The following is a 24,200-nucleotide window of genomic DNA, read 5'->3' as shown; positions in this document are numbered from 1 at the left end:
TCTGAGAGAGAGAAAAATGCATGTGGTGTGCGAAGTGTGTGCACATGCACTGAGTTTACAGGTTATAAAACACTTATCAAGCACCATTAGAAATAAACATACACACAGAGTATTAATCTGGTAACTCTGTGTGTGTGTTTGTGTGTATGTGTGTGTGTGAGTGAGTGAGAGAGAGAGAGAGAGAGAGAGAGACAGGAAAATGAACTCAGGTGACACTTCCCCTTTTTTTGCAAAACACAAGAAGTGTCAAATTAATTTCACAAAATTTGTATGAACTTTTCTAGAAACTGACACTGATTCAATTAAACAAAACAAAGACTTTATTAATAATAATACAAATAATAATCAAGTGATTCCCTATAATACTTTGATCTCATATTTACAGATATTGTACAATAAAATTATATATATATATATATATATATATATATATATATATATATATATATATATATATATATATATATATATATCAGGCAAATCAGAACTACTGTACATCTGATGTATAAAATAGTACATGTACAGCAAAGTTTACATTTATATTCTTTGTTTACTGATAAATAATAAAACTCTTATTCAGGTTTAATATACACGTCACATATGGTGTATATGAATAAATTATAACCTATATATACACAACAAAGAGTAAACACAGGAATCCTGTTATTGCCTCTGCACACTACAGGTTTAGTCCACTAAATAACACTATAAGGCGGCTTTCCCTCATTTTTTTGTTCTTTAAAACAAAAAAATGCTTGCCCTGGCATGTTTTGTGGGGCGGGAAAAAGCAGTTTATAAGACGTGTAACCATAACAATGCTCATTCCAGGCCTAGCTAGTATCAGCTAACTAACTAGGCTAGCTTGTTATCTAGATTAGATTATTATTAGTAGTAACAACAAAGAAGAAATAAAGATGAAATAGAGGAAAATCAAGAGAAGACTTGAGTGTATGCAGCCACAGATAAAGTGGGATGTCACATTGAAAACCGGTGAATGTCCCAAACATAGACAAGTTGTTCTTTTTAATTTATATGTTTCATTGCAATGTTGGAATATTGGCAATGAAATATTTTCTATTCGTGACATAATTTTATTTATAAGAACTCACGTAGCATTTTCCACTAGCAGTTTGTCCTTCATGTTTGTTTTGCTTGCTTGCCCCCTCAACTTTTAACCTGATTGGCCAGAAAAAGTTGAACTATTTGAATTCCTCACTGTGACCCAAAAAAGCGACCACATTTCAACCCGTTGCTGGTAGCTTCCCATTGGCTTACATTTAAAACATGCAATATGTCAAATGATTCTATCATTCTTTACAAATATAAATCTAGCAGAAATTGTTCATAAATTTTTATCGATTGACCTGGTGACTTAAGTCCAAAGGTTATGTCAATATTTACGTATGTAATATATGTATTTAATATTGACCTCAACTGGCATTCCATTTTAAGTGTATTTACAGCCATAAGCTTAAATTTCAGCTTAAAATTCATAATTGGGCGCAACTGAAACACACCTGTTTCAGGCAAACTCCACTCCATGTGTGTAACTTCTGAACAGCACTTACTGTACATTAGTAGTTACATCTGAGGTCTGAAAACTGATGTGTGTAATTTCTGTATTAAATCCTCACTGTGCGCTTAACTCCGAGTTTGGCTGTAAGTGATGAAATCAGTTCAACTCTGTGTCTTAGGAGCCTACTATAAGTGTTATGATTTGAATAACATCTATACCATCACACCTATTTACATTGATTTGTTAGGAATTTGATTTTTAATCCAAAACAACAAGACAAGTGAGGTGATATCCAAACATCGAGCCATTAAATGAGCCGGTGTTAAGTGCTGGAGTATTCAACAAAGTCATCAGATTGGCTTGTGTGTGCAAAGAAAAAACACATTTCCTACACTGACAGTCTCGCTGAGGAGGCTTCATTTCCCACAATGAAAGCATTCATTTCAAAATGTCCACTATGGCTATTCCAAAATATCTTAAGACACCATGCAGGTCCATAAGACCAAAAATGTAAAAGTACATTAATAATACTTAGATCTCAAAACTGCTTTCCCAAGGCCTTTAAATGACCTCTTTAGGCAATTTGATTGTAGGTCTTTAAAAAACTGCTGGTCATGCTACAAACTATTTGTTCCACACAAATAGCAGAGACAAAAAGGATTGCTTCTCTTCAGTTCCTGGTTATATACAGTGACGTGAGTAATGACTAAACGTTTACTCATTCTGTTTCTGCTACATGCAGACTGCAGTGTTTGTCACTTCTCATTCCACATCCCATGATGCACTGTTGTGGTCAGTCCTGTGGTGTTTGCTGTATGACTTTCTTCTTTCTGACTGAGACCAGGTCATAAAATGGATCCTTTGTGATGCTCGCCCTGTGGGTTATTAACAGAAAATGCTCAGATCAATGTGTCAGTATTTTACTCATTAAAGTCAGAGCGTAGCCAAAATAACAATTAACAAAATAATTTTAACACATCAACTTAACCCAACTGTAGTTTTTGGCTGAAGCTAAAAGGCTAATAATGCTAAAAACTAGGCTCAGGGATCCCTATAACTACAAGGTCAACATCATGCAAACAGCTGAAACAAAAGTGTCCCAATATTGAAAGATGTATTTTGAAACATTAAGTATCAGCCGAGTCAAATTTGTGTATTAGCTTTTGATAACTAATAAAACTGTACTTGAACCCTACTTTATACCATATCAATGAGTACACTCAATAATAGGTTTCTATTATTCAACCAAATTGTTCTGTGCTTTAACTAACTATTGTTCAGCTATTCACCAAAGTTAGCAATTTAGCTAGCTACCATTTAGCTAGCTAAAAGTATCAGGAATTGCTGAATTTTCCTCAGGTGTGCTAGTAAATTACTAAAAGAATGGATATGCAGAATTAAAATTGCACTTAGCAATTACTAACCAGCCAAACTTCCATAGAAATATTGAAAAACATCAACATTATGTCACAACTCATGGACAGTTTCAACTCAAGATAGATCTAGCGAGCATGTAGCTAGCTAAAAACATCAGAAATATCAATATTTACCTCAAATGTACTGGTGAATTATTAAGAAAAGGCTACATACAACTAAAATTACACTATAATTATGCTTAGCTAACACCAACACTAAACATACATAGCTATACTGTGAAATACACACAGATTTACACTAATAGGTTTCTATTTTTCAACCAAGTTGTTCTGTACTTTACACTGAGAATAAGATAGCTAATCACAGAGCCTAGCAATACATGGCAGCTAGCTAATAACATCAGAAATATCAATATTGTCCTCAGATTTGTTGGTAAATTATTAAAAAAAAATACTAAATGTAATTAAAACTGTACTATAATTACTGAGCAATGAACAAACCAAATGTTCATATGTTCACATAATAATTAGGTTTATATTCTTCACCAAAATTGTTCTATACTTTAGGTAACTTACACTGAGTATAAGCAGGCTAATACCAAGGCTAGCAATGCATGACAGCATCAAGAATATCAATATTTTCCTCTGATTTGTTGGTAGATTACTATGGAAATGCTACATACAACTAAAATTCCACTTAGCAATCACCAACAAACGTTAATATTGTGTCACAAATCATGAACAATTTCAACTCTTGAAGTCCAAAAGGGACAGCCATTTAAATGGAGGCTTCCTGTAAATACAGTGTAAATACAGTAGATACAACCCCATTTCTTGACTAAAAGTGACAACTGAGGAGTATATTTTGTTGCAACTTTTTTTTTAATTTTACTTTTGAAACCTTAAAGTAACTATAAGCTACACATAAGCTAGCTAATAACCAAAACTTTTCAGATAGCTAGCATGAACGTAGCTTGCTAAAAGTATCAGGGATACCAATATTTCCTCAGATGTGATGGTAAATTACTAAGAGAGAGCTACATACAACTAAAAGTACAGTATAATTACTAATGAATCAGGCTTTCATGGATATATTACAAAATGTCAACTTTGTATCGCAACTCATGAACATATTTATGAGTTCACATAACTTCTGCAATCACAAATTCCACAAAAGAGCAATTTAAATAGAATCTTCTGGTAAATACAGTGAACATAACCCAATTTAAAGGTAGGAGTGGCATAAGACTATGAATCGAGATGGTGTGAGACCTGATAGCTTCGATCCAGTCGTCTCTTTCTTCAGCTGTTGAAGCACAGATCATGTAGCTCTGATGTTTCCCTTCCACCACCCTTCCGTCTGTCTCTGTCTTGCATGCTTTGATCTTCTGTCCCTTACTGTTGGGGTTATACAGCTCCAGACAGTACTGAAAACACATGCACATACATATACATGGTGAGACAAATACACTCACTGACCATTTTATTAGGAACACCAATAATCCCTGCTCAATTATGCAGTTATCCAAACATCCAATCATGTGGCAGCACCACAATTCATACAGTCATGCAAATACAGCTCTATATCTTCAATTACTGTTCACGTCAAAGAGCAGAGTGGGGGGATATCATGGCCTTCGTGACTTTGACCGTGGCTTGTTGGTACCAGAAGGGTTGTTTTGAGTAATTCAGAAACTGCTGATATCCTGGGATTAATCACACACAACAGTCTCTCGAGTTTGCTCAGAATAGAGCAGAAAAAAAAAACACCACCCACTGAGCAGCAGTTCCACACAGTTACATTATGGCAGGTAATGCCTTGTTGATGCTTGTCTACACATCAACTAAGTGTCTTGTGTTCAGTAACTCAAATAACCACTCTTTACAATAGTGGTGAGCAGAAAAGCATCTCAGAACACAATATGCTAAACTGTGAGGCTGATAGGCTGCAACAGCAGAAGAACACATCAGGTTCCACTCATGTCAGCCAGGAACAGAAATCTAAGGCTATAATAAGCACAGACTCAAGAAAAGTTAGAGCTCAAGGTTGGAAAAAGATCACATTTTTCCAATATTCAACTATCTTGTTTAGGTGAATCTGTTACTTGCAAAATAGCAGTAACTCTGATGCAACTCAGGATGCACCACATTACCCAGTTGTTCACTATTTTCTTATAACATCATGTCCTCCTCACGCTTTATTCCATACATATCCTAAAAGGGCTTATTGGCTCATACCAATCAGTGTGAGAATGTACAGTGAGGGAAAAAAGTATTTGATCCCCTGCTGATTTTGTACGTTTGCCCACTGACAAAGAAATGATCATTCTATAATTTTAATGGTAGATTTATTTGAACAGTGAGAGACAGAATAACAACAAAAAAATCCAGAAAAACGCATGTCAAAAATATTATAAATTGATTTGCATTTTAATGAGGGAAATAAGTATTTGACCCCTCTGCAAAACATGACTTAGTACTTGGTGGCAAAACCCTTGTTGGCAATCACAGAGGTCAGACATTTCTTGTAGTTGGTCACCAGGTTTGCACACATCTCAAGAGGGATTTTGTCCCACTCCTCTTTGCAGATCTTCTCCAAGTCATTAAGGTTTCGAGGCTGACGTTTGGCAACTCGAACCTTCAGCTCCCTCCACAGATTTTGTATGGGATTAAGGTCTGGAGACTGGCTAGGCCACTCCAGGACCTTAATGTGCTTCTTCTTGAGCCACTCCTTTGTTGCCTTGGCCGTGTGTTTTGGGTCATTGTCATGCTGGAATACCCATCCACGACCCATTTTCAATGCCCTGGCTGAGGGAAGGAGGTTCTCACCCAAGATTTGACGGTACATGGCCCCGTCCATCGTCCCTTTGATGCGGTGAAGTTGTCCTGTCCCCTTAGCAGAAAAACACCCCCAAAGCATAATGTTTCCACCTTCATGTTTGACGGTGGGGATGGTGTTCTTGGGGTCATAGGCAGTATTCCTCCTCCTCCAAACACGGCGAGTTGAGTTGATGCCAAAGAGCTCCATTTTGGTCTCATCTGACCACAACACTTTCACCCAGTTGTCCTCTGAATCATTCAGATGTTCATTGGCAAACTTCAGACGGGCATGTATATGTGCTTTCTTGAGCAGGGGGACCTTGCGGGCGCTGCAGGATTTCAGTCCTTCACGGCATAGTGTGTTACCAATTGTTTTCTTGGTGACTATGGTCCCAGCTGCCTTGAGATCATTGACGAGATCCTCCCGTGTAGTTCTGGGCTGATTCCTCACTGTTCTCATGATCATTGCAACTCCACGAGGTGAGATCTTGCATGGAGCCCCAGGCCGAGGGAGATTGACAGTTCTTTTGTGTTTCTTCCATTTGCGAATAATTGCACCAACTGTTGTCACCTTCTCACCAAGCTGCTTGGCAATGATCTTGTAGCTCATTCCAGACTTGTGTAGGTCTGCAATCTTGTCCCTGACATCCTTGGAGAGCTCTTTGGTCTTGGCCATGGTGGAGAGTTTGGAATCTGATTGATTGCTTCTGTGGACAGGTGTCTTTTATACAGGTAACAAGCTGAGATTAGGAGCACTCCCTTTAAGAGTGTGCTCCTAATCTCAGCTCGTTACCTGTATAAAAGACACCTGGGAGCCAGAAATCTCTCTGATTGAGAGGGGGTCAAATACTTATTTCCCTCATTAAAATGCAAATGAATTTATAACATTTTTGACATGAGTTTTTCTGGATTTTCTTGTTATTCTGTCTCTCACTATTCAAATAAACCTACCATTAAAATTATAGACTGATCATTTCTTTGTCAGTGGGCAAACGTACAAAATCAGCAGGGGATCAAATACTTCTTTCCCTCACTGTAATTTCACTGTTTGCAGAATCATTGCCATGGTTTTTGAGTATTTTTCACAGGAGGCATATGTGCAAAAGTCTGACACATACATTCACAGATCTCAAAAGGTTCAACGTAAATGATGTACTTTCCCTTACAGACACACAGAAACACAAACACATGAAATACAGTTATGCAATAACTAAAGTTCCAGCACAAAGCAGAAGCATCAATAGTTTCCAGAATCTAGAGTCTTCACTCCTCCAAGTGCAATTGATTATTCATTTATAGCATTTGGCAGACACCCTTACCCAAAACAACTTAGGTTTATCTCAGTTATACAGCTGAGCAGTTGACGGTTAAGGGCCTGGGCCAAGGACACAACAGTGGTAGATTGGCAGTGCTGGGATTTGAACTCACAACCTTCTGGTGAATAGTTGAACATCTTAACCACTTAGCTAGCACAGCCCGAATAGTCACCACTACTACTGATTGACTCATCAATTAATCAGAAGTATTCTCTGTCCTCCAAGGCATGACTGCAAAGATGTCAACATATCTGTTCTTTCAAACTGCCTGTGACCTCACCGGTTTGCGTGTGTAGTTGACTTCTCTGACACAGAGGTTCTCTAGAGGAATGATCCCCCTCGGTTCTTTGTCCTACAAGCCAAACATTCGATGAGTTTTCTGGATTTAATGAAGGTTAAGATGATGTTGAAGATACCATACCAAACATATATGAATATTTACTCACTGTGGTATATTCAAAATAGTAGAGACAGTTATCAGTCAAGATGAACCATCTCCTCTTCCATGTCTTCACTCTTCCTCCTGCAGCCCAAGCACAGTCATATATCACAGTATGCTCAACACAACTCGACTGTATGTATGTAACAGCTAAGTAAGAAATACTGTAAACATTCTGTTATAGGAAAATAATCAACAATAGGGTGATGTGATGTGGTCTGATGTTAAAAATTTAGTTACTGTTTCCACCCTGAAGATTACTTTTCAGGGTCATCCTGGAAAATTACAGAATTCCTCTTATAACACAGCATAACATGACCAGTCAGATTAGAGAATTCAGCAGTGCTGTGGTATAATATAATCATAATACACTCTCATAAACAGTTATTTCTTTACTCATACTAAACTACAGCATACAGGTGCAACTCAAAAAACTAGAATATCGTGGAAAAGTTCATTTTTTCCAGTAATTTAATTCAAAAAGTGGAACTTTCATATATTCTGGATTCATTACACATAAAGTGAAATATTTCAAGCCTTTTTTGTTTTAATCTTGATGATTACGGCGTACAGCTCATGGAAATCAATATAAATCAAAATAAAGAATTTATAATACAGAAATGTCGACCTTCTGAAAAGTATGTTAATTTATGCACACAATACTTGGTCGGGGCTCCTTTTAATTAGCTGATTAGAGCTCTTCTCAGGTCAAGATTTCTGTATTATAAATTCTTTATTCAAATATTTTGAGATACTGGATTTTTGATCTCCATGAGCTGTTAGCCGTAATCAAGATTTAAAAAAAAATGGCTTGAAATATTTCACTTTATGTGTAATGAATCCAGAATATATGAAAGTTCCACTTTTTGAATGAAATTATGTGAAAAAAATATTTTTAGATAAAAAATGTAAATTAGGGAAAAAAAAACTTTTCCACGATATTATCATTTTTTGAGATGCACCTGTAATATATTAAGTAAAAGCTAGACGTAATTACCCAGTTTGAGAAGCCAACCTTCCCGGTCAGGGTTGAAAAAAGTGTGTGTCAGATCGTTCCCATCATCCTCTGGGATTTTGAATGGCTCATTTCGTATGCTGTCGTACAGCTTCTGTGGGGAGAGGTGACAAAAGAGGAACACATGAGGGTATGGAGAAACTCTCTGTTGCCAAAGATTCATTCCAATACTTAATCTGAATGCTCAGTGAAAACTTAAATTTTCATTCTGAAAACATCATGATATTGTGTTAAAAACCAAAATAAGGGACTAATATGCTGTTTATCTCTAAAAAGATAATAGTCTAGTACTGTATATTGTCAATATGTGTGGCGTGTGGCAGTCTGATGTCAGAAAACCCATGGAGACACAGTGAGAACATGTAAAACTCCGCACAGACAGTAATATGAGTACAACTGGTAAAGCAGTATTTCTGCTAGTCAAAACTGCATCTTTTGTTATCCGTCACCCTTACCGTTTCCTCATTAAATCATTTTCATTTCCTTTTTTCTTTTACATGTAAGTTGTATGTGGCCTGACAGAGCTGAGTGTGGTTGGGTGATTGGCTCTGACCGTGAGAAGCTCATTGGGAAGATCTTCGCCGTTGTTGATGCCTCTGTTCATACTGATGAAGCGCTCTAGCGTGGTCTTGTCCTTCACGTTGGGATTGTGCAGGCTGGTGTTCAGCATGATAATGGCAAATGAGAGGATGTAACAGGTGTCTGAAAATAGATTACATACATTTATGATCAGTTTTTTTTCTGCTTTGGTATGCTATACAAACTCTAGAGCAAAATGGATGCTGGGATCTTTTGGGGGCTTTTATTGTCACTCACATTCCCTATGTAAAATAAATTTAAAAGATTTTTGCTCACCAGTGGACTGGAAGACGTCTGGATTACATTCACAGTAGCGAGTGGCAAAGGCCTCCATCATGCGGTCAATCTTTTGCGCCTCACCAGGAAGGCGGAAACTCCACAGGAATTGCCTGAAAGACACAGAAGTCTTTTATAAGTTTCTTATGTAATTATAAGTTTAGACTTTATATCAACATATGAATATTATCAATATACTATAAGTAAAATCTTGGCATATTGCTCAGGTATAAGAGCTATGAAAAACTTTGGGATGTGTTGTTATTAGAAAATAATTTTTTTCTGTGTGGTAACAGTAAACCTGCTTTGCATCAGGCCACATCACACCATCCAGTGGTTGAATATTTTCCTATAACATTCCCTGTCATCTTTTATTTCTCTTATCACAACAATTTGCCAATGCTAATAATTTGTTTTAATTATAAAATGTATTCAACCAACATGTTTAAATGATTAAAAATCCGATCCTAACCTCAGTGCTTGGACAAGGTTGAGGTCTGAAAACTCATGAAGTTCCACAAAAGCTTTTAGGATCTGGAGGTGCATCTCCTCTCTGTGGAGGTTGAAGAGATTGCATCATATTTACACCATACCAGCAACATTGTGCATCTCACAAATCAAAATATCAAACACAAAGTTCATGAAAAATCCTAAAATCTTTACACAGTAGGAAACTTGTCATTAGTAGAAACGTAACAATGTTCTATTTGTTCTTAGAGCTTGATGCTGATGTAGCCAAAAAGTAATGGTACTCAGATTGTAATATACAGGGTATGCCAAAAGTCTCCATACATAAGGGAAATTAACAATTATTAACAAAATGTCTTCCAACGTTTTTCATATTTAGTTTATATAATTTTTTCAGACAGCCTTTAAGAACGCCTTTGACAAATGAAGAATATATTGAAATCATTCTCATGGCTGGATCGGGAAGACATTGCAAGGTTGTGATGGACTTTAACAGGAAACATGGCAAGCACATCACACACAACACTGTTGCCAAACTTATTAACACATTCAAAAAGACTGTAAGTGTTGTTGACCAATTGAGAAGTGGATATCCATGAACATCCACTGACGAAGGCACAACCAGCACAGTGCTGTTACACATAGTCCCCTATGTATGGAGATTTTGGGATACCTTGTAGTACTACTTTGAGATTTGTAAATATAGTTGTCGTTTTGTTTTTTGTTTTTTCAAAACAATGACTTGTCTAAATGTCATATGAAGCAAGTACAGTGTCCTCCACTAATATTGGCACAACTGGCAAATACAAGCAAAGAATGGTGTGAAAAATTGTCTTTACTGTTTAACCTTTTAATCTTTTGTTTAAAAAAAAAAAATCACAAAAATACTCTGATCTCATGGATATCAAATAATTGCAAGCACAACACAGGTTTATATATATAAAAAAAAACTTTGATAAGTATAGGTGTGCAACAATTATTGGCACCCCTGTGAATTCATATGAGGAAAATGTATTTGAAGTATATTCCCATGATTATTTACAATTTTTTAGTACACCTGTGTGACTAGGAACAGGAAATTATTCAACCATGACTTCCTCTTTCACAGGGGTATAAATATGAGGCAACATATTTAAGGCCAAATTCCCTTAGTGATTCATAACAATGGGTAAGACCAAGGAATATAGCTGTAATGTTCAGCAAAAGGATTTTGAACTTCACAAAAAGGGAAGTGGCTACAAGAAAATAGCAGAAGAATTGAAAATGCCCATTTCCACCATCAGGGCAATAATTAAGAAGTCCCAGTAAACTGGGAATATTAAGAATCAACCTGAAACTGGACTTGTGTCTATATTGTCTCAATACACTGTGAGTGGCCAAAAAAGGTCTTGGGATCAGAAAGTCTCCAAAACTACAATCCGAAGTCACCTACATCACCACAAGTTTTTTGGAAGGGTTTCAAGAAAAAAGCCTCTACTCTCATCCAAAAACAAACCTAAGCATCTTCAGTTTGCTAGACACTACAGGAAATTCAAATAGGATCGGGCTCTATTATCAGATGAAACCAAAATAACGCTTTTTGGTAATAAACACCAGAGGTGGTTTTGGCGCACACAGAGACGTAGCCATATGGAAAAGTACCTCATGCCCATAGTTAAATATGGTGGTGGATCTTTAATATTTTGGGGCTGTTTTTCTGCCAGAGGACCTGAACATTTTGTTAGGATTCATGGCATTATGGACTCTATCAAATATCAACAGATATTAAGTGAAAACCTGACTGCCTCTGCCAGAAAGCTTAAAATGGGCCATGGTTGGATTTTCCAGCAGGACAATGATCCAAAATATTCATCAAAATCAACACAAAAATGGTTTACTGATCACAAAATCAAGGTCCTGCCATGGCCATCCCAGTCCCCTGATTTGAACCCCATGTGGGGTTAACCGAAGAGGAAAGTCCACCAGCATGAACTTGAAATTTGAATGATCTGGAGAGATTCTGTATGGAGGAATGGTCTCAGATCTCCTTGCCATGTATTATCCAACCTCATCAGGCATTATAGGAGAAGACTCAGAGCTGTTATCTTGGCAAAGGGAGGTAGCACAAAGTATTGTCTAAAAGGGTGTGAATAATTCTTGCACACCTACAGTATCTCACAAAAGTGAGTTCACCCCTCACATTTTTGTAAATATTTGATTATATCTTTTCATGTGACAACACTGAAGAAATGACACTTTGCTACAATGTAAAGTAGTGAGTGTACAGCTTGTATAACAGTGTAAATTTGCTCTCCCCTCAAAATAACTCAACACACAGCCATTAATGTCTAAACCGCTTGCAACAAAAGTGAGTACACCCCCAAGTGAAAATGTCCAAATTGGGCCCAATTAGCCATTTTCCCTCCCCGGTGTCATGTGACTTGTTAGTGTTACAAGGTCTCAAGTGTGAATGGGGAGCAGATGTGTTAAATTTGGTTTCATCGCTCTCACACTTCCTCATACTGGTCACTGGAAGTTCAACATGGCACCTCATGGCAAAGAACTCTCTGATGATCTGAAAAAAAGAATTGTTGCTCTACATAAAGATGGCCTAGGCTATAAGAAGATTGCCAAGACCCTGACACTGAGCTGCAGCATGGTGGCCAAGACCATACAGCGGTTTAACAGGACAGGTTCCACTCAGAACAGGCCTTGCCATGGTCGACCAAAGAAGTTGAGTGCATGTGCTCAGCGACATATCCAGAGGTTGTCTTTGGGAAATAGACGTATGAGTGCTGCAAGCATTGCTGCAGAGGTTGAAGGGGTGGGGGGTCAGCCTGTCAGTGCTCAGACCATACGCCACACACTGCATCAAATTGGTCTGCATGGCTGTCATCCCAGAAGGAAGCCTCTTCTAAAGATGATGCACAAGAAAGCCTGCAAACAGTTTGCTGAAGACAAGCAGACTAAGGTCATGGATTACTGGAACCATGTCCTATGGTCTGATGAGACCAAGATAAACTTATTTGGTTCAGATAGTGTCAAGCGTGTATGGCGGCAACCAGGTGAGGAGTACAAAGACAAGTGTGTCTTGCCTACAGTCAAGCATGGTGGTGGGAGTGTCATGGTCTGGGGCTGCATGAGTGCTGCCGGCACTGGGGAGCTACAGTTCATTGAGGGAACCATGAATGCCAACACGTACTATGACATACTGAAGCAGAGCATGATCCCAGCATGTATTCCAGCATGATAATGACCCCAAACACACCTCCAAGATGACCACTGCCTTGCTAAAGAAGCTGAGGGTGAAGGTGATGGACTGGCCAAGCATGTCTCCAGACCTAAACCCTACTGAGCATCTGTGGGGCATCCTCAAACAGAAGGTGGAGGAGCACAAGGTCTCTAACATCCACCAACTCCGTGATGTCATCATGGAGGAGTGGAAGAGGACTCCAGTGGCAACCTGTGAAGCTCTGGTGAACTCCATGCCCAAGAGGGTTAAGGCAGTGCTGGAAAATATTGGTGGCCACACAAAATATTGACACTTTGGGCCCAATTTGGACATTTTCACTTAGGGGTGTACTCACTTTTGTTGCAAGCGGTTTAGACATTAATGGCTGTGTGTTGAGTTATTTTGAGGGGACAGCAAATTTACACTGTTACACAAGCTGTACACTCACTACTTTACATTGTAGCAAAGTGTCATTTCTTCAGTGTTGTCACATGAAAAGATATAATAAAATATTTACAAAAATTTGAGGGGTGTACTCACTTTTGCGAGATACTGTATATTTAACAAAGATATATTTTTTGGATAAACCTGTGTTGTTGGTTTTTTTTGCAGTTGTTTGATATCCATGAGAGTACCAGGGCAAAACTGAAGAAAAAAAATTGGACACAAACACGTATGGGCAAATCAAATACATTTGGGGAAAAATGTATGAAATGCACTTTGTAGATATACTTTTATAGATACAGAAAAGGAGGATGATGATGATGACTGATGATAACAAAGCTTAATATATCAATTATTTATGAAAAAATACAAATCTTTCTAAATTTAATTTCACAACTAAGTCTGATGTTCAACAACTCTAGGAGTCACAATATTTATAGAAAGTTACTTTTATGGTAGAAGTTGACAAAAATGTGGCTACAGGTTCTACCAGGAAAATATTTAAAAACATACTCTTTGTGCCTTTCTAGTGAATACTGTAATTAATAAAAGGTTGACGCATTACCTTTCTCCCAGGAAGTCTCCTATAGCAGTCTTATTGAGACCTTCTTCTTTATAGAGGAACTCAGCAATGTTTTGAGGCTTCCACTCCAGCAGGTTATTTTCCACCAGGTAATTGACCCCCTGCAATAATAGACAGATAAGTCTGTTCTGAAACATGCTGACACATACTGACATTTTTGGCTCCTTGGTTGGATTGGATTTGGATTAAACCAACATGACTATAGACTGATCATAACCGCCTGATCACTTTTAAAATTAATGGTGATACGCAAAACGTATGGCTCATTGACCATATTTGCAGAGGCCTGAGTTTAAATACTAATGAGTAAAGAAGTGACTGTCACTGCATAAAACCAATGTCGGATGTAGAGAAACCCCCATCTCCTCAGAAGTCCAGAGTCCCAAAGTGTAAAATGCAAGTTGAGTACAGAGTCTCAAGCTGTATAGTTCATGTTGACTGCACAGTATCAAGACAGAGACGAGTTGAGTCCAGAGTCCAGAGTGTCAAGCTGTAGAGTCTGAGTCAAGTCCAGAGTACTAAGCTATAAAGTCTGGGTCAAGTCCAGAGTTCCATGTGGTAGAGCCAAGTCAAATCTAGAGTCTCCAGCTTTAGAGTTTGAGCTGTATCTACAGTCCTAAGCCATAGAGTCTAAATTGAGTACAGAGTCTCAAGCCATAGAGTCAAGACCAAAATTTCTAAGTGGTAGTGCCAAGTTGAGTTTATTGCCCCAAGCTGTACACGCAGAATCAAGTCCAGAAATCCAAATTGTAGAGTCCAGTCGAGTCTAGAGTCCCAAGCAGTAGAATCTGAGGGAAGTACAGATTCCCAGACTGTAGAATCTGAGTCCAAAAAGGCCCAAATCATTTTGTAGGGCTTAAAATGATTGTTAATGAGTCAGGTAACAAGTCCTATACTATGAGTCCAAGTCAAGTCTAGAGTCCCAAGCTCTAGAGTCGTGTGTCCCCATCTCTGCTTATCCTAGTTAGATGTTGGTGGTCTACCTAATTTCTGCAATCATCTAAGTCTTGGACACCACATAGATGGATTTTCTCCTCTGAGCATACAGTTTATACTGATTTAACTACTCACCATTTAACTAATCTGTTGTTCAAGGTCAGCACCTTTAAAGATCCTGAAGGAACTAGATGTCCACACTATAATATGCTTCCTGTTTAGTTTACTCTAGGTTTAGTTTACTGTATGTTTAGTGATTTGGTATCATATGATCAATCTTAGGAAATCATATGAAGTAGCACCAGCAATCATGCTGAGCCTGAATCATGCAATTCAGTAAAAAAATAATAATAATGGGAGTCTAGGAACTCCAGCATTATGCATTTGGTAAGTCAGTAAGTAAGTACTCTGTTATGCTTCCTTAAATCTTCTTAAGTCCCCTGTGACTCTGATTGTTCTCTGGAAAAATGCATATACATACAGCAAAAGTGGAAGTTTGTGTATGTGATGACACAGAATGCTGTTGTCTCTCAAAGGTCCAGAAAATTTGCTGCATTGTCTTTGGCAATTTGCTACCAATACATAAGACAGACAATCCCACAGGCCATTGCTTGAGGTGATACAACACTGGCTTTGTTTCCAAAAATAACAAGAAGCTCAAGAACTATATATGAAGAACTGCATGCACATAAAAAAATGCTAATTAAGGATCATAAAAAGCAGTGCTTAAATTCTCTGGCTTAAATTTGAACAAATTATTGTTAGCCCATTGAATCATTGAATCAAAAAGAGTTTGTTTGTTTCTGCTTGCCAGAGTTAGCTTTGCTGCGAAAGTCATCCTTCTGAAAACCACACTTGTTCAAAGTGAAAAACCACAGCACCATTAAAAAAAAAATCACCATAAGATGTGGCTCTTCCGTTTCTATCTTTCAGATGCTACCTTTTTGCTATCAGCGTACTATTACCCATGCTGTAAAGCAAGTTCATTTTTAAATATCAACACTAGTGGTTTGCCATGGCTGCATGTTCCAGGATTTTAAGCCTTTGTGAGTAACCTTTTATGTTTTAAAATAAACAAGACTGCAAGTTCAGATCATTATCAAAGTGTCATCTAGTCAAAGCTGAAAGTTGAACATTTCTTTGGTTTCCCCTGCAGACCCAGTGGAGGTAACATTTATGATAATCTGTACCTCAAGGTCATCGAACCATTCAGTCATTCAATTATACTTGCTGAAGGTCAACATTAGGTGGTGATAAAAATTTACCTTTTTTGGGTCCATGTTGAATTTCTTCTTGCCGCTAGAAATCTGCTTCCCTCTCTCGAGGACTTTGCTGTAATAAAAAAAAATTACTGAAAAATGAGCCGGTTTCAGAATATTTACAACTGTGTCAAAAGCTGACAAGTGAGAGAAGCATAATGTAATAACAAAAATTATTTATGACGATATGTGATGTAACATCCACATTTGTCCTGAGTTCTTTTTTTTTCATGTCAGAAGAGAAGGCTGGATGTTCACTCACTTCTCTTCTGTAGACTCAAAGTCCTGAATTTCGGCCATCACACTCTCGATCTCCCACTTCAGCTTCTGCAAAAACGTTTCACCACAGTTGACACACTGTTTCTCACTCACTTACACACACAAGATGCAGCATGGAAACAGCACCGTTGATACCAAGATCCAAGTTATTGTGGCAACTGAGGAAATGAGAACTGACTAAAAGACTCAAATAAAAATAAATTAAATAAATACATAAACAAATAAGCACAAAAGATTTTAAGAAACTATCAAGTCAAGAAAAAAAAACATTGTCAACAAAAATAAAGGTTTTGTTGACAATTTAGGACATAAAACAACATGTTCTTTTTACATTTTTATTCAGTTGTTAAAAAATAAACAGCAAGTGGAAAGTACAGCAAATTTGGTCATGAACATGGTGTAGCAAGCGCGTGGCGTGACACAATCATCTAAGTGATTGTGCACTGCACTTTTACACTACTGGTGTAAAATACTGATATTACCAATTCAGTATATGTTTAGTGCTCCAAATATCCGTATTTGTATCTGCATTCAGATTTAAACCAGAAGTGGGCATGACCTAAACTGGAAGGTTTAAAATGTACAGTAGAAACGCCACCACAGTCAACATGGTGTGGGAATTCTAGCTATGACAGTTCCTCAACCTCAGCTACATCACTCCAGTTCATAATTGGTCTCAACTAGAGACATGTGCATGGGACTGGTTTATTTTCCCACTCGCATTTATTATTTTTTGTTTGTACATGCTTGCAATATTTTTAAATATTTCAAAAATATGAACAAGTTAGTAGCCTTATTTAAATCAACAAATTATTAGTAAATGCTCGTAGTTCCTCATGCAACACATAGGAAAACAATGTATGATAGAAGCCAAAGTATTAGTAGCAAATACTCTCTTCGTGTGATTTATGGTAATGTAATTAGTTATGCTTGAAACAACTGCACCAGCAAACAGTAAAGCCACAAGGTACATTAGTACCTGAATGTCAGCCAGAAGGTCCTGCTTGTGCAGCTTTAGGTTTTCAATCTCAAGCCGTTCCTCTGGCGAGAAATCAGGAGACACTAAAATAGTCACACAGACACACACACACACACACACAGACACACACACACACCAAATACATTACCTCATGTGCCATATAGCTAATTCCATTTTCACTGCTAAGCTTCTAAGGTATTATTCTGAAGCTAAAATGAGGTCTGATGTCATCTGAGTATCCTAATTGCCAAAAAATGATTGGGAAAACTGAATATCAGACTGAAACTGTAAACTACAAGTGGATTTATACTTCTCAACTTATTTCATTTTTGTGATATGGCAATCATTCTTGGTTGGTTAAAACATCTGCACTGGTAACTGGTACTGAAATCTGTCACACATATGGTTCAGTGCTGTGGAAAAAGTATTTGCCCCATCCTGATTTCTTCTGTTTTTGTCTATATCCCATACTAACTAGTTTTAGATCTTCAAACGAAATACAACATAAAACAGAGGCAACTGGAGTAAACACAATACAGTTTTGTTTTTTTTTTAATTGAAGAAAATAAAAAGTCATCCAACACCTATCACCAATGTGAAAAACTAATTGCCCCCTTAAACTTAAAATCTGGTTGTGCCACCTTTAGCAAAAATAACTGCAACCAAACATTTCCGATAACTGGAGATCAGTCTTTCACTTACTTCTAGGACTAGGCCTTACTCCAATGCTTTGGATCATTGTCTTGCTGCAGAATCCAGTCGCTTGAGTTTCAACTTACAGACTGAAGACCGGACATTCTCCTTTAGGATTAGAAGCAGAAACAAACAAACTTTTTCTGGTAGAGAGCAGAATTCATGTTTGCCTCAATTATTGCAAGTTTCCCAGGCCCTGAAGCAGCAAAGCATCCCAACGCATCACACTTCTACCACCATGCTTGACCATAGGTATGATGTTCTTTTAGTGGAAATCTGTGTTTGGTTTACACCAGACATAACAGGACCCCGGTCTTCAAAACAGTTCCACTTTCGACTCATCAGCCCACAGAACATACTCCCAAAAGGTTTGAGGATCATCAGTGTGTGTTTTGGCAAATTTCAGATGAGCCTTAATGTTCTTTTGGGTTAGCAGTGGTTTTCGCCTCTCCACTCTTCCATGAATGCCATTTTTGCCCAGTGTCTTTCTGATAGTGGAGTCATGACCATTGACCTTTATTGATGCAAGAGAGGCCTGTAGGTCCTTTGATGTTGTCCTTCTTCTTTTGTGACTTGGTGGGAAGGTTCACTACTGTGCTGAGTTTTTCCATTTGGAGATAATGGATCTCACTGTGGTTCTTTGGAGTCCCAGAGCCTTTGAAATAGCTTTGTAACCTTTCCCAGACTGATGTTTTTCAATCACCTTCTTCCTCATCATTTCTGTATTTTCTTTCAATTCTGGCATCGTGCATGACTGGGTAAGACCTTTTAACCAACTTCATGCTATTGAAAAAGTTATATTTAAGTGTTAATTTGATTGAACAGGGCTGGAATTAATCAAGCCTGGTTGCGTCTAATCCAGCTGAACCCCATTATGAATGTAGTTTCTTAGATTTGGGGAATTAGTAACTATAGAGGCAAATACATTTTCACATGGTATGGTATTGGTTTTGTTTTTTTTTGTTTTTTGTTTTTTTTTTGCTTCAAAAAATAACTATTATTTAAAAACTTTATTTTGTATTTACTCGGGTTGTCTTTGTTTTATCTTATATTTTGTTTTAATTTCTGAAACTATTCAGTATGAGATATACACAAAAACAGAAGAAATCAGGATGGAGCAAATACTTTTTCACAGCACTGTACATTAATAGACCCAAAAGGACAGTAAAGACTTTATTTTATGTGAGGTAGTATCTCTTAGTATTGTACTTTTTTAAGAAAGACATATCTTAATATCATAACAAAAACATTTGCTATAAACAATCATTCCCTCAACAGATTCTCTTTTCTCCTTCTTTTGCAAAAACCATAATGTCGAAGAGTTTCAAAACTGAAGAGTTTCCCATGTCAGAAAATCTTAAAGTTACAGCTTTATCTAAAAATAATAATAATAAAAAAAAGCCTGTCAAAACACTGAAAAATTCACCATATCAACAATTAAACACACTTTTTGAAAATCTGTTTATGCAAGGCATCCACCTTATAAGTCAAATGCAAATCGTATAGCTATAGTTATATAGCATGTCTATAGCTATAAAGTTTATAGCCTCAACAATAGTTCTCTGGAAATCCTTAGATTTTGTCATTTCCAACCACAGAAACTTAACCACTACACCACTGAGCTATTACTTTCACCATCGTTTTAGCAAATGTAGGCATAAAAATGTTCTCTGGAACTTTCCCATCTCTCATATGGCTGAATAATGATTTTGGACTAGATTAACACTGGAACCTTGGAGTCACAACTAATCATTTTGGGCACAACAGAACCATAAACCAAAAAAATCAGCTGCCCCAATAATTACATATCTGTAGATTCATATGTCTGTAAACACTCAATAAGTCATCTTCAACACATACGAATACATGTTTTTCTCTTCCTGTATTCAATATGTTTAGATGTTTGCATGTGGTCACATGTGTTGGGTGTGTGTGTGTGTGTGTGTGTGTGTGTAAAGGGTGGAGCTGACAAATGTCTTCTCAAAAAAGGCAATGTTTTTGTCCCTTTCAGTGTATCAGCACTTACTGGGAAAAAAAAATATGCCTATTAGCAAGATGGCATATTTTTATGTACCTAGCTCCCTGAGTCCTCAGATCCTTGGTCCTGCAAAGGTTAGAATTCTACCTCATTTAAAACACCATATTTGACTCAACAAAGCCTTTATCAGCTGAATTTGGTGTTAGAAAAGGGAAATGGCCAACCCAAAATTTGATGCTCCTGTTATTTATGAACAAATAGTATAAATACTAAGCATTTGGCTTGCTGTGTAACATCACCAGCTTCTGATTGGCTGGTACTGTATGTCCGTTATATTTTGTCTTCTAATGTACCTAGTTATGTTCCTGGACATGCCAATTTTTTTGAAGATGTAGAACACAAACTAGAAATTCAACCAAAAGCCATGTGGCAGCAAAAAAATTTAATAAATGCACTCAAATTCACTTCTTGAATCTTTTATGTGGTCATACTGTATCTGTGTTATTTGTAGCCCAGACTAGCTATCATTATGTGGAACAGGAAATGGTAGTGGTTATGTCAGGTCTAAATGTTGTCAAGGTATCTTGGGTGCAGATGAACAGGTGAGTGTGAACAGTTTGTAAAAAAAAAATAAATAAATAAAATGATTTTTTAAAAATGAACCTTTTACATAAACAATTTTTGGAACAAATATTTTTAAGATTATAATTTGCATTATTTACCCACTTGTTATTTATTCACCCCTCTGTTAGTATGCTTCAAAACTGGATTACCATAAAGTCAGTGACCACAAACCAGTGGCAAAAGATCTACAGTAGGATATTCATGCTATTCAGAGTGCAGCAGACAGGACAGATAAGTGTAAGCCATATTGAGATTCTGCAGTTTTTTTCCTTTATCTGTACATGAGCTTTAAGGTCTTGCATAGTGGTTTAGAGGTCTTCAACTGGTGGAAGTATTTCAGCTGAATACTGGCCAATAAACATTTAAAATACCCAGATTCGATGATTGTAGTTTTCAAAACATTAACCATTGTGTCTTCTGTAACAATTCTTTGTTGTGGCTTGTTGCAGCTAATCACAATGATTTGTCTAAATTATTTAGCTAAAGTGTCTGAACTAACAACATTGCTTGTTTTGGGGAAAAAATTCTGAAACAAAAACAGAATTGTTAGAGAAATCTGCATAGTAGTTGCTTATCCAGACGCTGGAATACTCCACGAATACCCCTGCTCTAGATGCTATTCTGTACACTCAGAAAATGGGAACTAAACTGTACCTTACCTTATCATTGGGCTGATACCCTTACCTATTGTACTTTTGATATGTATATTTTGGAATATGATGTATAAAAGTTTAGACCATTACTATACAACCTTTTACAGTAAATCGTTATAAGGTACACTATGGATCTTTCTAAGTAAAACTATATTAAAAGGTGTATGGTTGATGGAACCACCCCAGAAACAAGGAATGGTACAGTGTCGTACCCCTTTTCTCGGAGAGTGTGAAGGACCATGTCATAATGCATACAATGCTTACATACACCTTATCAGCTACTAATCAGGCTGATCAGGGATCCAGACAATGTAGTCAAAAAATCCCTTCAAGCACTATATCTGACAGATGCTTTATCCAAGCAACTTGAGATCTTATATCTTGTGATACATTTCCAGTGGAACATTGGAGGTTAACAAGGCTCAGTAAAAAAAAATCCATGAGTCCAGCATTTCCTTGGCAAATCTGGGATTTGAGCTGATCACTAGTTCAGATTCTCAAGCACTGAGGCACCATGCCATTAAATCAAGTGATTCTGTGTTTTAATAAACACTCCCATGTCTCTATATGGCAACAATTCTGGCAGGGTTGCGGTGGATCTGGAGCCTATCACAGGAACACTGGGTGTAAGGTGGGAATACACCCTGGATGGTATGCCAGTTCGTTGCAAACACACATTCACACACTCATTCACAACTATGGGCAAGTTTAGTCGCCAACCAACAAGTTGGGGGAAACTAGCCAACCTGGAGGAAACTAATATGAGCACAACATGTAAAACTCATGTAAAACTCATGTTACAAATAAAATAACCTAGCCTCTCAATTGAACCAGGGAGCTACAGTATGAGGCAGCAATGATAGCCCCTGTGCCACTATACCACCAAACCCATTTGCTTTCTTTAACTTTACGTTAACTATCCAGAGAACCAGTGACGAATGACTAAAATGAAAAGTGCTAAAAAAAAATTAAAATAAATAAATAATAAAATAAAAAAGTTTAAATTTCAAGTTCATTATCAAAAGTATTATCACACATTAAACCCTTTTATGCATAAATTATTTAAAAATATACAGTAACTAGATTATTTAGATGTCTTTTCTGTTATATATAGTATATAGATTGTCTATGTGTAGGAATTCCTGAATAAAAAACAATAAAATGGTATACCAGAAAATAAAAAAATCTTCCAAAGTGTTGATTAACAAGACATTTTGGCATTACTGTCTAAAACATTTAATTTTGATGACCATAAATGATTGAATATATTTAAACTTTTTTTATTCTTCAAAAAAAAAATAATAATAATTCATTGGTATCTAACACTTTTTTTAACTTAATTTGTTGTTTTGTATACAAGGTTTCTAGAGATATACCAGAGACATGCTGCACTGAGAAAGGTAAAATAATAATAATAATAATAATAATAATAATAATAATAATAATAATAATAAGCTAGAAGGAAACTAGAAAGGATAATTGCCTTGAGCAACAGAAATCAGCATCATGATGTACTTAGCATCATGATGTTAAGTTAAATAGCTGTAATGGTCTAAAGTAATGGTCTCAAGTGAGGTGATCTTCTATTTTCCTAAAAATAATAACCTTAAATTGACAGTAAAGTGGACAGTAACCTTGAAAAGGTTAAGATATTCATACATATAACAGTTGCATCAGTCTTTGTGTGAAATACAGATATTCTCTAATAACTTGTAAGCTCCAATAACCTTTGCCTTAATTTCTACCCTGTATCTTCCAGATGTCAAATAGTAGCAGGTCTAGATGATATGTTGTATTGTAATCTGGATGATTTATTTTGACCTTCTTGTATTTTTTAGACAAATTCAGGACAATTTTCTCCCCCCACCCACCCCCCAAAAAAACCCCATTGCACTCAACTGTATATCAATATGTATTACAATGTATTGTGTTTATATTAAGGATTATACCAACTGAATACGATTTCATCACTTAAACATCTACAATCTACACTAAGTTGCCAGTTAATTAGATAATTAGATATTTATTACCTAATAACCTTAAAGCTCACAGTCGTCCATTTTAACAGCTCTTGGGCGTGCAGTTCACAATGCTATGCTTTCTTTAAGGAAATAAATGTAATACAATATGACTAATACAAGTCATATGAACTTTACCAAATCCTTCATGCACTGAATCTGGTGGTCCATGAGATCTCCAGCACTGGCATTTAAATCCAATGGTGTGATTGGCTGAAAAAGGTCATGATGAATGGATATCTACTCAAGCTTTTCCACTGACTGAGACCATTATGGTGGGCCAACTGTATAATGTCAATTTCCTGTTTAAGCTCTACAAACACTACCACCACCTCAAACAAAGATTTAAACTTTTACTCACTCAGTTGACAGCTCTCCATTTTCAGCCCACTGCTCTCTTCTATAAAACGTGTATATAAATATCCTAGCACTCTGATTTCAGATCCTCTAGGATTTTAGCGATACACCAAAACACTGCATGCTTCAGTCATCTCTGAGGGTGAGAAGATGAGAATTACTGCCGCAAACGCCTGTCTGTTAGTTCCTCTATGAAAGCTGTTGGGTTGCCAGATTGAAAATTTCCAATGCCACTTTCATTATAACATCCACCCAAGCAACCAGAACGAACCATAATTATGTACGTTATCTAGTGTAGATTATATCTAGCTTCCTCTTATTATGATTAAAATGAACTAAATAACCAGTTATCTGGCAACTCTAATAATGACAAAACTGCAT

The 24,200-nt window shown here is 36.9% G+C and overlaps 1 protein-coding gene across 1 annotated transcript; it reads right to left on the bottom strand.

Annotated features, from left to right (window-relative positions):
* Window positions 1-481: 481 nt before the first annotated feature.
* cyth4b (cytohesin 4b) lies at window positions 482-24,200 on the bottom strand. The gene is made up of 13 exons (XM_053638383.1): window positions 23,824-24,200; window positions 17,497-17,579; window positions 16,501-16,565; window positions 16,245-16,311; window positions 14,026-14,144; window positions 9,810-9,890; window positions 9,338-9,450; window positions 9,036-9,184; window positions 8,465-8,576; window positions 7,475-7,551; window positions 7,309-7,380; window positions 4,165-4,319; window positions 482-2,391 (listed from the first exon to the last, which is right to left on the bottom strand). Exons 1-13 carry the CDS (start codon window positions 23,840-23,842, stop codon window positions 2,310-2,312), a joined length of 1,194 nt encoding a protein of 397 aa, XP_053494358.1. The 5' UTR covers window positions 23,843-24,200; the 3' UTR covers window positions 482-2,309.

This window comes from Ictalurus furcatus, chromosome 12 (genome assembly GCF_023375685.1).
Source record: "Ictalurus furcatus strain D&B chromosome 12, Billie_1.0, whole genome shotgun sequence".
NCBI lineage: Eukaryota > Metazoa > Chordata > Actinopteri > Siluriformes > Ictaluridae > Ictalurus > Ictalurus furcatus.
Note: the sequence above shows the minus strand (reverse complement) of the source record. Positions and strands in the feature narration are given on the sequence as shown.